Source organism: Danio rerio, chromosome 18 (assembly GCF_049306965.1).
Source record: "Danio rerio strain Tuebingen ecotype United States chromosome 18, GRCz12tu, whole genome shotgun sequence".
Lineage (NCBI taxonomy): Eukaryota > Metazoa > Chordata > Actinopteri > Cypriniformes > Danionidae > Danio > Danio rerio.
Window position 1 is genome coordinate 17,442,618 of NC_133193.1, and position 17,020 is coordinate 17,459,637.

At 32.3% G+C, this 17,020-nt stretch overlaps 1 protein-coding gene across 1 annotated transcript in view; it reads left to right on the forward strand.

Annotated features, from left to right (window-relative positions):
- itpr2 (inositol 1,4,5-trisphosphate receptor, type 2) overlaps positions 1–17,020 on the forward strand; it is a 164,623-nt gene that overhangs the window by 126,018 nt on the left and 21,585 nt on the right. The window contains exons 50-55 of the mRNA XM_021467780.3: positions 1,888–2,052; positions 3,868–4,048; positions 5,540–5,617; positions 9,522–9,652; positions 11,158–11,323; positions 16,506–16,666. Coding sequence (XP_021323455.1) covers positions 1,888–2,052; positions 3,868–4,048; positions 5,540–5,617; positions 9,522–9,652; positions 11,158–11,323; positions 16,506–16,666 — 882 coding nt within the window. The remainder of the gene's footprint in view (positions 1–1,887; positions 2,053–3,867; positions 4,049–5,539; positions 5,618–9,521; positions 9,653–11,157; positions 11,324–16,505; positions 16,667–17,020) is intronic.

Here is a 17,020-nt window from a genome sequence, read left to right on the forward strand (position 1 = left end):
CCTTCTTTATACTGGGTTTCTAACATGTTACAAATGCTAGCAGTAAATAGCTGCTTTAACATTAAGTGTCAGAACATGTTAAAATGTTGTACTAATGCTACAAAAAATTGAAATGATCTTAAAATTATTTAAATAAGTTTAGCTAGCTTGTTAACTAAAATATTGTCAAAACAAGCCTAAAAATGCTAAGAAATAAAGCATGCTAAGAACAGTAGCCTAAATGCTAAAATAACATAACTGATCAAGTTTAAGATTGCTAGCTTATTAACTAATTACTAAAATATAATCAAAACTAGTCAAAAAATACTAACAACTAAAACATGCTAAGTACATGTTAACTAATGACGATTAATGATGCCAGTTTGTTAACTATTTATTAAATTGATCAAAATGAGCCTAAAAGGTTAACAACTTTGCCAAGTACAGTAGCCTGCATGATAACAAAACAAGTAAAGGTTAAGATTGTTAGCTTGTTAACTAAAATGATCAAAACTAGCCAAAAATGCTAACAACTAAAACATGCTAAGTAAATGTTAAAAATAAGAAATGACATTTAAGAATGCTAGCTTGTTAACTGTTATTCAAATATGATCCAAACAATCTTAAAATGCTAACAATTAAAACATGCTGTGGTAAAATGGCATAAAAAGTTAAGGTTATGATAGCTTGTTAGCTAATATGATCAAAACTAGCCAAAGAATGCTAACAACTAAAACATGCTAAGTAAAATGGCATACGTTTAAGAATGCTATCTTGTTAATTAATTATTAAAATCAAAACAAGACAAATAGCTAACAAATAAAAACGGCTAAGTACAGTAGTCTGCATGTTAAAATGGCATGACTAATAATGTTTAGAATGCTATGCATAACTAATATATTAAAACTAGCCAAAAATACTAAGAGCTAAAACTTGCTAAGTACATGTTAATGGCATAACTAATGAAGTTTAAGAATGCCAGCTTGTTGAGTAATATGATCAAAACTAGCCAAAAAAAGGCTAAGAACTAAAACATGCCATATAGCAACAAGTTAAAATGGCATAATTTATGAAGTTTAAGGATGCTTATTGGCTAACTAATTATTAAGTTATGATCAAAGCAAGTCTAAAAAGATAAAAAAATTTGTTTAAGCATATTAGCTTGTTAAATATTTTTTTAAGATATGATCAAAACCAGCCTAAAAATGCTAACAACTAAAACATACCAAGTACATCCTAAAGTCACATAATAATGCTGTTTGAAAATGCTAGCCCGCTAACTAATTATTAAAATATGATCAAAACTAAAATGCTAACAAATAAAACATGCCAAGCACATGCTAACATTACTAATTAAAGTTAAGCATGCTAGCTTGTTGGTAATAACATGGTAATCATCTTAGCATGATGCTAACAGCGCACTATGTTATTATTAGACTTTGGTATAGCATAATGTGTAATGTTAGCAACTACTCCAAAGCACTTTAAAAACTGCCAAGCAACACACTAGCTTCTATAGTGGCAAGGCAAAGATGAGAGGCAGTTTAAGTGCAGTTTAAAACATTTATTGAAATATTCAAAACAAAATCCAAAAGGGCAAGGCAAAGACAATGGTGAGTAAACGTTTTAGTGGCCACCCAGAACACTCTAGCAACTAGCCAGTCAGACTTCTTTAAATTCATCCATATTAACTTTCAAATGATCTCAAACATTTCTACAGCTTCCTCAACGTTCAGGCTTTCTCAAGTCAACATCAAACATTGTCTTGTACAATCTAGTTTGCATTTGTCTTTTTTGTTCTTCTGTCTTTTCTATATGACAGAAAGATGGTTGAATTGAAGACTTGAGCTGTGATGGTTAAGGGTGCTGAAGTGGTGAGATAACATTATCTGTACTATCTTCTCACAGCTGCTGAATAAAATCGTGTTCCTGGTTAGTTTTGTGGGGAATCAAGGCACGTTCACCCGAGGATACAAGGCAGTAATCATGGACGTCTTCTTCCTCCTGCACGTCAGTTACGTCATCGTCTGCATGCTGGGGCTATTTGTGCACGAGTTCTTCTACAGTATCCTGGTATGGCTTCACACCTTTTGCTTTTTTATTTTTATTTTTTCTTCCACTAAATGAAGTTAATGTTTGACCTTTGTATACTTTTAAACATGAGGCTCACGGATTCTTGCTTTCAGAGAGAAAGGTTTTGCTGTTTTTATGGATATTGAACAGCTGTGAATTATGTAGTTTAAACAATAATTGGTTATAAAAAATAACACAGTTAAAGATTTTTAAAATTATTTAATTTATTTATTAATTTTCCTCTGGCTCAGTCCCTTTATTCATCAGGGGTCACCACAGCGGAATGAACCGCCAACTTATGCATCATATGTTTTACACAGCGGATCCCCTTTCTGCTGCAACCAAGTAATGAGAAATGTCCATACACACTAATTCACACACACACACACACACACACACACACACACACACACACACACACTATTGCCAATTTAGTTTATTCAATTCACCTATACCTCATGTCTTTAGACTGTGGGGGAAACCAGAGCACCAAAAGGAAACCCACGCCAACATCGGGAGAACATGCAAACTCCACACAGATGTGCTAACTAACCCAGCCAGGACTTGAACCATTGAACTTCTTGCTGTGATGCGACAGTGCTAACCTCTGAGCCACCGTGTCGCCTTTTAAAATAATATTTTACTTTATTTTGAATATTTATTTATCTATTTGTTTTATGAAAATTTATGAACTAATTTTGATCACATGCGATGACCTGACCATGGCTAGTCGCGCATTAGCTATTATCTGATTTACCAATCAGAAAAATCCAAACATACATAAATAACCAGATTTCCTTACATTAGTCATCGTCGTTTTGAAGAATATCCCCATCCACCCCTACTCCTCCCCTTCTTTCCTAGATTAATCCCGGTCAGGGTGGCATTGTGGCTCAGCGGTTGCCCCACAGCAAGAAGTCCGCTGGTTCAAATCCCGGCTGGGCCAGTTGCCGTTTCTGTGTGGAGTTTGCATGTTTTTCCCGTGCTCAGAATGGTTTCCTCTGGGTATTCCAGTTTCCTGCCACAGTCCAAAGACATGCAGTAAGAGTGCATTGAATAAATCAAGTTGGCACATTATATGAGCATTTTAGTACTGGGCTTCACCTTAGAAACGTACTGTATGCTAGTATATTTGGCAGTTACATCATGGCAAACCCTAATAATCAAGGAATAAGCCAAACAAACAAATTTGGGGAGCTCTCAAGAAATATATGAGCTCAGACTCTCATCTCTCCCAATGTAACATGAGGGCTCGAGGATCTTCTGAGCTCTCCTAGGACAGCATACCAAACACACTTTATAATCAATCATCAGCTAAGTGTGAACTCTTGAAATTGTTTATCTTCTGTAAATTACAGAGAAATTATGACTATTTTTCCATTTTAATCTATCATATATATATATATATATATATATATATATATATATATATATATATATATATATATATATATATATATATATATATATATAATTTTTTTTAAAATTATTATTATTATTTCATTTTTTCTTTCTTTTTTTCTTTTAATACTAAAATGATGCTATTTTTCCTATTTTAATCTGTTAGGGTAAGTGTTAGCAAATTGTAAAATATAAAGTTGTAATTATTTTAATATGTTGTCTTTACTACAATAAAACATCATTTGAAAGTTTATTTAGAATCAGAACCGCATTTATAGTAGTGTATTTTGTTGCAATTTAATGTAACTTTTAAACAATGTAGCAAAAAATTTTTTTATTTTTTTTTGGCTATAGGGCAACAGCAATTGAAATGTTATTTAATCATTATTTCTCTTTTTTTCATTCTCTCTTTAGTTGTTCGATCTTGTGCGTAGAGAGGAAACTCTCCTAAATGTGATGAGGAGTGTAACTAAGAATGGCCGCTCCATCTTCCTCACCGCCGTTTTGGCCATCATTCTGGTCTACCTCTTCTCGATTGTGGGCTTTCTCTTCTTCAAAGATGACTTCCTCATGGAAGTAGACCACCTACCTTTAAGTAAGCATAAAGTGGACGAGATGTTCCCGTCACGCTCTCTTCTATGGTGGCCTTCGAGCTGCACAATGCATAAAACTGGTGGTTTTGCCCTTTCGTTTCATATTTTCCGAATGTTCTGCATGGATGAAGTCATTATCATGTGCAACCTTCCTTGTGGGTAAACAACTTGTTGGGGACATGTCATAAAATAAAGACTTTTTTTTTTTTTTAGATGTTTAAATGCTATAATCAAGTCCTGATACATCTACTAACCCACTGAATATGAAAAAGAACAACCTAGTCACTTTGTTTAGATAATCATTTTTTTGCCACAAGAAAAAAAAAAAAGCTTTTTTAGATTTTGTTTTATTACCTGCACGGAATGATCATTTGCAAGTGTGAGATGCAGAGCACAGATGTTCTTGACTATTCTGGAGGTAATTGATAACATTATAACACTAATGCTGGTGTTTTATAATGACCAAAACAACATTTCAGGGGCCTCATGTATCAATGCTGCGTACACACAACAACTTTGCAGACACCAGATTTCACGCTCACGTTTGGATTTACTAACGATGAAATTAACATGAGAATGTGCATTGGTCTGTGGTATGTCAGATACTGGAGAGCATTTGGTCGAGATCTGATGAGAAATGGAAGTATGAGATAATGTGATTAAAATTCGTTGATCCTTTCAGGCGGAAGTAACAAACTGCAAGCTTTTAATGTTTATATCAGTTTTAGATTTTTTTTTTTACTTGAATTTCGTCACTGTTTTCGGGCACACTAACTAATAGAGATCCTTAAAACTAACAGATTGAAACTTTATTTCAATTTCACGAGACCTTTAAAGAGGCACACACAAAAACAGCCAAATAAGGCTATAATAAATAAACCAAGCATGGGATATTTTGAGCTGAAACTTGACACAATCTGGGGGCACCAGAAAATGATTTTATGTCTTATAAAAAAGTGACAAATGCACCCCCTTTGAAATGTCTTTTTAGTGAGCTTACCTGATCAGTGATGTATGCAGTGTATCTGTACATGCACGCACATGCTGAAATAAAAAGGTGTAGACATTTTGAGCTGCATGTGTGTTTATATGATCACACATGCTTGCATAGCTGCGTTGAGATGGAAGAGGACCTGCTAGCACATGGCACCTGTTGCATAACCCAGCAGTTGCCACACACTCCCTTATGTAATCTCTTCCTCTGTGCGTCGCAGCACTGGGGACACAAAGGGCACACGGAAACGCACATGCATGCACTGGAATACATCAAAAGTCATCGAATAAAATACTTCATTTGTGGAAATACAAAAGCTTTGACTGTCTAGATGAGTGAAACTGAATGTTTCAGTGTTTGCTGTTGAAAGTTTTCTTGATTTATTACAAATACACTTAATCAGATCAGAAAATTTTGAATTGTAATGTTAATGCTAGGAATGTGACAGTTAAAAACAATATGTTACTGATGATGAGTGTTTGTTTGATTTTTCTTTTAGAGAGGCCAAATGTAAATGGGAAGTCTATGAGCTGTGTGAGTGCAGACTGTGCTGAATCCATGTTTAGTCGTAACCATGGTAAGTCAACTGTGCTTTTGTATTTACGGTAGGCCCAAAAAGTGTCTAGACTTAAATGCCTGGAAGTGCACGAATATACTTGAAATGGATAACAAAACAGTGTTTAATTCATGCAGTTCATGCAAACAATTTAGTAAAATCAGCACTCACTCTACTTCTACTTGTTTAGTACATGTATTTAAGTGTTACCAAGTACTTGTTATAGTATTATGTTTTTTTTTACTATGATAGTCTGGTTATCAAAAGTTTTGCTTACATTTCTTGTGAAAACCAGTTGATACATTTTATACTTTTTTATATATATATATTTTACTATATGTACTATTTTATCCTATTTTATCCATGTTTGCTAACTGTAATCTAATGTTCAATTAGTGATTCCAGTCTTATTAAACTGATATGTTGTAGGTAGGGTGCGAATTACACCCCCCCCCCCCCCCCCCCCTTTAAATTTTTTATATTTTGTTACAGACATACAGTGTCATCCTGCAACTGTTTTGCTGCAAATGAAATATCCCAAACACTCTTTTAACTGTCCAAAATGGGAAATAATTTTTTTTTTTACTCTCTGATTGTCAAAACATGTTCAAAAAAATGTTTCTATGTTAAATATGCATTTATAAAACAGTCAGGAAAAAGTGTTTATGTAAATTCGGCCCACAAGTCCACATATGTGGACATCATTTTTCTCTAAAAGTACATCATATCAAAAGATGATACTTAGGTTTTTATTCTAATTAGGTTCCAGTAAGCCTATAAATCAAAGAGAAATAAAAAAAAAAGCATGTAAAAAAAAAAAACTGCTTGGACCTTAAGAGGTTAAGGCTTGATCCCCCATGAAAAACGTCACATACAACTCACACACTGGTTGTAGGTAAACCATATTGATCTGAAGTCAGTTATTTTAAAAGATCATTGTTTTGTTTGTTGGGTGTTTACATAGAAAGGGTTACTGTTCAAATATGCTTTACATTATTACAGCACCTCAGTTTCCATATTGAATATTAGTTTTTGTATGTTAGAATATTACTAAAAAAAAAACAGGCTGCTCTGATTGGCCAGCTGAGCCAATGTACTGTGATTGGCTAAATGCCTCAAGCATGCATTGGAAATCTAAGCCCCTAAACAAAATCATGCATCGTTGGTGCCAATAGCCTTGTTGGCTGTGCTCTGATGTAATGCCATTGTGCTTTGGGCATCCGAGTTTGGGTCTCCCATTTTTTTAGGTCTTTCTCCAATATTTACGTTTCCAGAAATTCTTTAGCGGTTGTAAATGGTAACAGTTAATAAAAATGATGTTGTTTTTGTTCAACACGATACCCCTATGCATGAATATGTGCACTATATCAAACAATGCCAGTTGACATCAATGCACACACACACACACAAATTATAACTTTCCAGGGATTTCATTGATAAATAATCCCGGACGAGCACCCATTACATGCCAAAATTCCCCCCAAAAAAGTCAAAATCTTGGCCTATGGTAGTCTGTATGTGGTCTGTAACTATCCTCTCTGAGAAGGGAGAATGACAGGTATTTATTTATATACTGTACTGTATTTATGTACTGTATTTATTTATTTATTTATTTACTTAAATTATAATTTCTGATTTAACGTAACATTTTGTTTGTTGTATTGTTAAGCTACAAAAAAGCTAACTGAAATTAAATGTAAAGGAATCAGATTTTTAGTTTTTTATGTAAATACTGTCAATTGAGAGATAGAGGACAATGCACAAGACATCAGCATCTTGACCAGGTTATACAGTATTGAACTCCATTGTGTTACAACATGAATTATTTGTTTTTATTGTTATAAATTCATAATAAGATGTAAAAAGGTAGAATGCGTTAGGTCAAGTAATGTTTTGCTATTTATTTAATTTATTAAATAAATTAGAAAAATTACTCATTGCCATTTTAATGAAATACAGCTTGCTATATTTACCTTCGGCCCACAGCTCTCAATCAAGTTTGGTTTTTGGCCCTTCATAAAAAAATGTTTGGGCACCTCTGCTCTAAACTAATTCAAGCCTGCTTTCATTGCACATGACTTTATGCAGAATCATACCAGTGTTTTAAATTGTGACAGATGTTTTTGCAAGTAATCATAAGTCAGGTGAGGTCTGAAGTAATTTCTCAGTCAGACGAACAGAATCACTTTTGTAACTTTGAAGCTCCTCCACTCGCACAAACATATGCAATACACACTTAAAGAAAAACTAAATATTGCAACGCATACTTTTTTATGATCATTTAATGCCAATATGTAAATACTGCGCTGCTTTATTCACAGTAGACGGGAAATCTTGCAATTGAATTGTGAAAGATGTCAGAAACAGTTCAACATTTCCTGTGTAGAAATACAGTTCCTGCATCATGATTTGACCTCCATCTCAACAATCAGCTCGATGATCTTGCGTAATCTGTGATAGCGGAGGCATGTCGTGTGATCAGTGTGTGTGTGTGTGTGTGTGTGTTTATGCTTTGTCTGAGTATTTGTTTGTGAAGGGCTGGGGCTGTGTGTCTGTTATAGAGGTTAAGGTGCAGAGTTGACCCGTATGTGCATGTGTGTGTGTGTGTGTGTGTGTGTGTGTTGTTGAGATGACTCATGTGCTGCTGAGTGATTCAAGATCACCTGTTCTTCTGTATATGAACACGTGCTCTCCCTCTCCTTCTCTCACACACTTTCACCCTGTTTCTTGTGACCTTTTCCTGTCTGCCGTCCATCTCTCTGTCTGTTTCTCATGCGTGTTTCTTAGTCACTGCTACGGCAGCATTGTAAAAGTCTCAGCCATCATGATGTGTTTTTATAGAAAAGTCTGAGACCACTAGTAAATAAAATTATATATATTTATTTGTATGTTTAAATCTGAAAGCAAATTTATAAATGGAAATATTTATATTAATTATTTATTATAAAATAATTGCAGATATACAGTTGAAGTCAGAATTAATAGCCCCCTTGAATTATTAGTCTCCCTGTTTATTTTATTCCCCAATTCCTGTTTAACGGAGAGAAGATTTTTTCCAAGACTTTTCTTAACATAATAGTTTTAATAACTAATTTCTAATAACTGATTTCTTTTATTTTTGTCATGATGACAGTATATAATGTTTTACTAGATATTTTTCAATACACTTCTATACTGCTTAAAGTGACATTTAAAGGCTTAACTATGTTAATTAGGTTAACTAGGCAGGTTAGGGTAATTAGGCAAGTTATTGAATAACGATGGTTTGTTCTGTAGACTATCAAAATAAAAATAAAAAGCTTAAAGGGGCTAATAATTTTGACCTTAAAATGGGTTTTAAAAAATTGAAAATTGCTTTTATTCTAGCCAAAATAAAACAAATAAGACTTTCTTCAGAAGAAAAAATATTATCAGACATACTGTGAAAATTTCCTTGCTCTGGTAAACATCCTTTGGGAAATATTTAAAAAAAAAAAATCATAGAGGTGCTAATACCTCTGACTTCCACTGTATATTCTAAAACCTGTAGAAATAATTATAATTGTAATCAGGAAAATTTAACATTTAGGAAATTAAAAAGAAATATAAATCCAGAAATGGAAAAAAAATATACAGAAATCGATATAAGAATATATAATAATAAAATACAAAATAATAATACAAAATAATTGTAACTATACAGTACATCCAAAAATTGGAAGAACAAATAACAAAAAATCTAAACAACCTTTAAAGTTTTTGTACATGTAGTTACAAAACTAAGTAAATAATTAAAACTTGAATAAATTAATGAAATACTGTAATGAACACTAATTAATAATATGGTATAAAGTATAACTATCATAAATATTAAATCAAAAGCTCTTGTACATCATGTAGTCAAAAACCATAATTTATTCTATATATGTGTGTGTTCTCATCCCAGTGGAAGAAGAGGATGAAGACGGCAGCGAGCGAGTGTGTGACACCCTGCTGATGTGCATCATTACAGTCCTGAACCACGGCCTGAGAAACGGAGGAGGAATCGCTGATGTTCTGCGCAAGCTTTCCAAAGAGGTGAACATCATATTATCAATACACTTCGACATGAGATACGCCAGCAAATCCTCTCCAGTGGCACTAATACTGCCAAAATAATCCATGTTTAAAGCAGTGGAAACTGCAGGCATCTGTACATCATGCTTTTATAGAGCCCACATCCATTTATACTCTCTGCACATCTGTCTATAGGCTTTCAAGAGTCACAAAATTAGTCACATCCACTTCAAAGACTCTGTGTTTGAGGCTTTTTTTGAGAGGACTAAAAACTTACAATAAATAATTAGATTATAAAAGCCATTGAAATAAAGATTTTAGCTACAAAATATATATTTTTATATATTTTATTTTTTATTAAAAAAAAATTATTTAAGAAACAATTTTTCTTTGATTTCAGATTTCCTAGTTTTTTTAATTGTTCCAAAATTGTTAAAAGTAAAATCACAAGCAAATATTTTATTATATATGTAATACAAACACCTTGCTTGTATTATAAAAACCCTTGTTGTATGTTTAATGTATTTTCAAGCTTTTATTTTACATTTTATTATTTACTTATTGTTTATATTTTAATTCATTATTAAGCTATTTCAGTTTCTGTTTCAGTGATTTTAAAAACACAATTGTACCCAACATTGTTTGCAAAATATTTTATTTTATTGTTTTTTTTTTGATTGTTTGTTTTGTTATTTTTATTATTATATTGATTTAATGATTAGAAAACTAACACGCCCTAACCTAACACATCATTTAATGTTTTTTTATTTCTGTTTTATTGGGAACATTATTATTTTATTAAGAAAATGTTTTAACACCTCATTGTGCCCAAAGTTTTTTTTATTTATTTTTTTATTTATTTATTGGTTCGTTTTTATTTTATTTTATTTTAGATATTTTTATTTTATTTTATTTTACTTTACTTTATTAATCAGTTTCAATGGTTTTCATTCATTTATTTCAGCTTAGTCCCTTTATTAATCTGAGGTCGCTATAGCAAAATGAAGCGCCAACTTATCCAGCATATGTTTTACCCAGCAGATGGTCTTCCAGCTGCAACCCAACACTGGGAAACACTCATACACACTCTTTCACACACATACACTACAGCCAATTTAGCTTATTCAATTCACATATAGCGCATGTCTTTGGACTGTGGGGGAAACCAGAGCATTCAGAGAAAACCCATACGGACACGGGGAGAACATGCAAACTCTACAAAGAAATGCCAACTTACCCAGCCGTGGGTTCGAACCAGCTTCTTGCTGTGAGACGATCGTGTTACCCACTGCGCCTCTGTGACGCTGTTTAATGCTTTTATTCCCAAAAATTGTTAACAAAATAAAAAAAAGTTTTTATATTATTTTGTTTATTTATTCTGATATTATTTTGATTTATTGTTTTTAAAAACAGTTTTTCAAACACTTCATTGATTCAATTTGAAGCTTCCAGAATTCTTGCAAAGGATCATGGATATTGTATAATGGTGGACAAAGTCAAACCTTCCTCTGACTGTGTGTCTACAGGAGCCCATGTTCCCGGCGCGGGTGGTGTATGACCTGCTGTTCTTCTTCATTGTCATCATCATCGTGTTGAACCTCATCTTTGGTGTGATCATTGATACTTTCGCTGACCTAAGGAGTGAGAAACAGAGGAAGGAGGAAATTCTCAAGACCACCTGCTTTATTTGTGGTATGTGTGGCTCAGAGGGAAAATATTATTAGAAACTATCATTCTATCAGTCAGTCATAATAGAGTAATTTAAGTAAATGCAGGTATTTGGCAGAATGCTAAGCTGTTTTTTTAAGAGCATAATAATATAATAAATATAAATATACTAAATATGTAATGCAAAAAGTATGGATAGTACTAGTATTTAGAATATATGTATAATGTATATATGTACAGTTGAAGTCTGAATTATTAGCGCTTATGTTAAAAGCCTAATAGTTTTAAAAACTAATTTCTAATAACTGATTACTTTTATCTTTGCCATGAAGACAGTATAAAATTTTATTAGATTTTTTTTAAGATACTAAGGCCCTATCATACACCTGATGCACCACGCTGTTTAAATAGCAAATGCATTTGCGCTCATATGTGCGGCCGTAGGGGTTCTGGTCTAAAAAAGGAGCTGTGTTGAGGTGCATTGCTGGCGCGTTGCTGTTTTGAAAAAGTTTAATAGACTGTTTAATAGACCAGAACAAAGCCAGTCTAAAGTCGAGTGCAGAGCGCAATACTTGTGCGCCTAGCTTACACACTGCTTAATACACACAGGATGAAGAGCAATACGCAAATATCTTTACATATGAAAAAGAGTTAAAATATTAAGGATATATATAAAATATAATAGGGATATATACATATAGGATTTAAATATAAAGTATTAAAATATGACAAAACATATTATTTTCTAGCCTACATAAATCTAAAAACCATACTTTCATGCCTTCTTCATCTCGGGGGGCTTTTCAGTTTATTCATTACAATTTGCTTTTGCATAATGTTATCATTATTAGCAGTATTATTTATTATATGCATATATATATTTGTTTTATTAAAAACAACCTCTGATTTGCCCACCTGTCAGGTTTTAGACTATATGAGGCACAGCATGTGTATTAGTATATTACTCAGTTTTTTGACCACACTACATTATTATTGTTCGTTTATTCATTTGCTGGAAATTAGAGCTGAATTTAGAAATAGTTTTGAAACAAATCTTTGCACTTAAGAAACAAAATTAATTATTTATAGGCTAATGGATGTCTGCACGTACAAGAAGTTTCCTTATCCACGAGAGTGAAAGTGAAAGTAAATAATAAGGAGGCTCATCTCACATTCTCAAGCTGTAGATGCTCTGTTGAACTGTTTTCTCTCTATTGAAGGGCTCAGTTTTTCCACTTACAAAGTCCATCATGTAAATAGCAAATGCACCTTGGCACAATGCAACTGACTCTTAAAGGGAATGGGAGATGAGACTCTGATTGGTTTATTCTCAAAACACACCTATAACTCATTAAGAAAATAAGCTCAACTTTTTTAGACCATGTGCCATGGCGCAAAGCAGATTTTTCCATCCGTAAAATAGCAAAAGTGGATTCTGACACACCCTTATTGCTTTTGCGCCCTGGGCTTTGCACTTTGCGCATGGATTGTCAAAATAGAGGCCATTATGTTAAGCTTGAAGTGCAGTTTAAAGGCTTAATTAGATAAGTTAGGGTATTTAGCCAAGTCATTATATAGCAATGGTTTGTTCTGTAGACAATCGAAAAATTATATTGTTTATATATACTATACATATTATTGCTAATAATTAAATTGTTTGTAAATTGCTAATAACTTAAATTTTTTAAGCTGCTTTTATTCTAGCTGAAATAAAGCAAAAAGGACTTTCTCCAGAAGAAATAAATATTAGAGCAAAGACTCTTTCCACAGTATTTCCTATGTTAAACATCATTTGGGAAATTTTTGAAAATGTAAGAGAAAAAAAGGGGGGTGTTAATAATAACTGTATATGTGTATAAAATTGCAAATTTAATAATATAATATAATAACAACATAATAATAGGTAAAATACTTAAATATGCAGCAAATAATCTGAAAAGATACATAAAAATTATGAAGTGGTTATAAATTAATGATGATGATAATAATAATAATAATAATAATAATAATAATAATAATAATAATAAGACTTTTTATTTGAGGCACATTTCAAACTACTCAAGGCCACCGTACATAAAGAAGCAATAAATAATAAAAACAATGAATAAACCATAAAAGAAGCCGCAGTTACAAATTAACACCAATAAAATAACACAATCAGATAATAAAACCATAATCATTTAAGATAAGCTAATCTAAATAAGTGGGTTTTTAGTTGAGCTTTTAAATTGGGATAACAAATTTAGGTCCCGCAAGAAAATTCCAAAGGGGAGGAGCAGAACGGCTAACACCTCTGTTACCCATGGTTAAATGAGCTGTGGGTGTGTGGAAGTGTGTGGATCTGGAGAATCTTAAATTCCATGAGAAATTTGATGGGAAGCCGACAAAGCTGTTGGAGAATTGGCATAACATGTTGTATGAACTGAGTCTGGGTTATGATACTGGCAGAAGAATTCTCAATTAACTGAAGCTTATGAAGAGATTTATGTTGTAAACCATATAGTAGAGAGTTACAGCAGTCAATGTGAGAGGTGTGTACAGTATGATCTACTGAAGATTTCCGGAAGAAATAACAATACAGAAGGGTGTGACATACGGAAGACTCCCAAGAAAAATTAAGAGTGTATGGTGGAGTGAGGAATAAATGGATGCATGCAATATTATGAAAATGAAAGTAATAAGATCGAGTTATCCTATTAATGTGTGTTTTGAAAGAGTGCTGTCTAAGAGAACCCACAGGTTCCTAACCTGAGGCAAAGGAGAAACGGGGAAGGTATCAAAAAATAAAGTGAAATTACAGGATCTGGAATGACTGGGGTTAGTTCCTATAAGGAGAACTTATTTAGAACTTATTATTAACCATTGAGGTTATGAAAATTTTTAAAAAGCCAGGTTTGAAATTGGTGGAAACAATTGGTAAGATATACTGTAATTTGTAAATGGCAATTGTACAAATGGGATAACGTATGGTTATTAGTATACAAATAATCACAGTTTGGTTTGAACTAGTTTGTATTTTACTACCGCCAACACCAGTTATGATTATAAATGTATTAAAAGTTTTAGTAGAAGTTTGAAATAATAGTTGAATAGGACTTTGTTTTCAGTTTTTGATTCTTAATTTTAGTTTGTCTATACAGCTTTTTCATTTATTTTTATTTTAGAAGAAGTGAAGCTAAACAAATGTGATAAATGTTTTCTTGATAAATAGCTAAAATAAAAGATTTAGTATCTTTTTATTTTAGTGATTTGACTTTCACAACTGTAATGTATTTAATATAATATATAAATGCATAAATATTTTATACATAAATTGTGCCCTTGAAAATAGTTAAAGTCAATTATTTTATTTAAAAACTAAAAATCCTCCACTGGACACAAAGCAGCAGACTGAGGAACAGCTTTTTTCCCCAGAGCTCTCTCCCTTTTGAACTCTGCACACCACTGACTCGTTTGCCCCTCCTCATGCACCCCACACTCTCCTCATAACTTTTACTCCTCATAAACACTGCACTATTGAATATTTGCACAATTAAAACTGTACATATTTATTTTGATTTGTTACACTTATTCTTCTTGAATTGTACTTATCCTCTGCACATATACATTTGTATTTATGTTCATATCTATCTGCATACAGTACCTCTGATTATTAATATCAACCTGTACATATATTAGTACATGTACATATATCTATTATAAATCTCTGTTCATAGTTAATACAACCTGTATATAATGTTGATAGTACATCTATCTGTAAATATTAACCATAGTTTTTTTTTATAATTGCATTTTATAACTAGTACCTACATCCTAATCTTGCTGCTACTGCACTCCTGGTTACATCTTAACTGCATTTCATTGCCTTGTACATGTGTAATATCAGTAACGTTGAATCTAATATATGTGTATATATATATATGTGTGTGCGTGTATATATATATATATATATATATATATATATATATATATATATATATATATATATATATATATATATATATATATATATATGTGTGTATATATATGTATATATATGTGTATGTATGTATGTATATATATGTGTATGTATGTATTTATGTATGTATGTATGTATGTATGTATGTATACATACATACATACATACATACATACATACATACATATATATATATATATATATATATATATATATATATATATATATATATATATATATATATATATATATATATATATATATATATACAGTTAAAGTCAGAATTATTAGTACCCCTTTGAATTATTTTTTTCTTTTTTAAATAACTCCTACATGATGTTTAACAGAGAAAGGAAATTTTCACAGTATGTCTGATAATATTTTTTTCTTCTGAAGAAAGTCTTATTTGTTTTATTTCGGCCATAATAAAAGCAGTTTTTAATTTTTTAAAGACATTTTAAGGTCAAAATTATTAGTCTCTTTAAACTATATTTTTTCGATAGTCTACAGAACAAACCATTGTTATACAATAACTTGCCCAATTACCCTAATCTGCCTAGTTAACCTAGTTAAGCCTTTAAATGTCACTTTAAGCTATATAGAAGTGTCTTGAAAAATATCTAGTAAAACATTATGTACTGTCATCATGGCAAAGATGAAATAAATCAGTTATTAGAGGCGAGCTATTTATGCACATATACATTTTTTATTTGGAGTAATAATTTAGTTTTAATGCTTTAATTTTAAAACATTAGCTATGGTAACCTTGCTTTAAAGTTACAGTACCACAAATGCTTATTCATGAGGGTCAGACCGAGGTCAAAAACGGTCAAGCAGAACTTACTTTGTCAATATTTATGCAAAAAAAAGTTAGAATATAGTGCATTTATGGAGCGCTCTTTCCAGCATCTGCTCTGCATTGGTTTGTAAGTGGCCGGTGGTGCGACTCTAAGCGGATGTCATGCCCTGTCACATCCTGTTACTCTCACTGCCTTCCAGTTTGTAGATGAGCTCTGTGAAGGGCCTTTTCTATTTGATGGATTCAGCTATGATCATGGTGACATTTACTTCACTAAAGAGGACGTAAAGTCTGTGTTGCAGAAGAACAGATGTGAGGGAATGTTTTATAGTGACTGTAAACAGTGGAATACCGTCAATAAATGATTTTGATAGACAGAATGAGCCCTTTCTTTGAAGATCCATTCTTTTATTGTTGTTTTTTTTTCTTTTTGGTCTGATTATTTTCAGGACTTGAGAGAGACAAGTTTGATAACAAGACCGTGTCCTTTGAGGAGCACATCAAGTCGGAGCACAACATGTGGCATTATTTGTACTTCCTGGTTTTGGTGAAGGTGAAGGACCCCACTGAATACACAGGGCCCGAGAGCTACGTGGCACAGATGATCAAGGTTAGTGGCCATTAAAAAGTATGTGTAACTACCCTTACATCTTGTCCTAACTGCACTGTATTATCTTTTCCATTTTAAAGGGATTGTTCATTCAAAAATAAACATTTACTTATGATTTTTCCTCCCACAGATAGTTCAAAATATTTATGAGTTTCATTTTTCTGTTGAACGCAAAAGAACATATATCGAAAAATGTTAGAAACCTGTAACCATTGTCATTCATAGTAGGAAAAACAAATACTATGGAAGTCAGTGGTTACAGATTTTCAACATTTTTAAAGTGTCTTCTTTTTTGTTCAACCGAAGATCAAAACTCATAAAGGTTTTATACAAAAAACATGTAAGAAAACAATT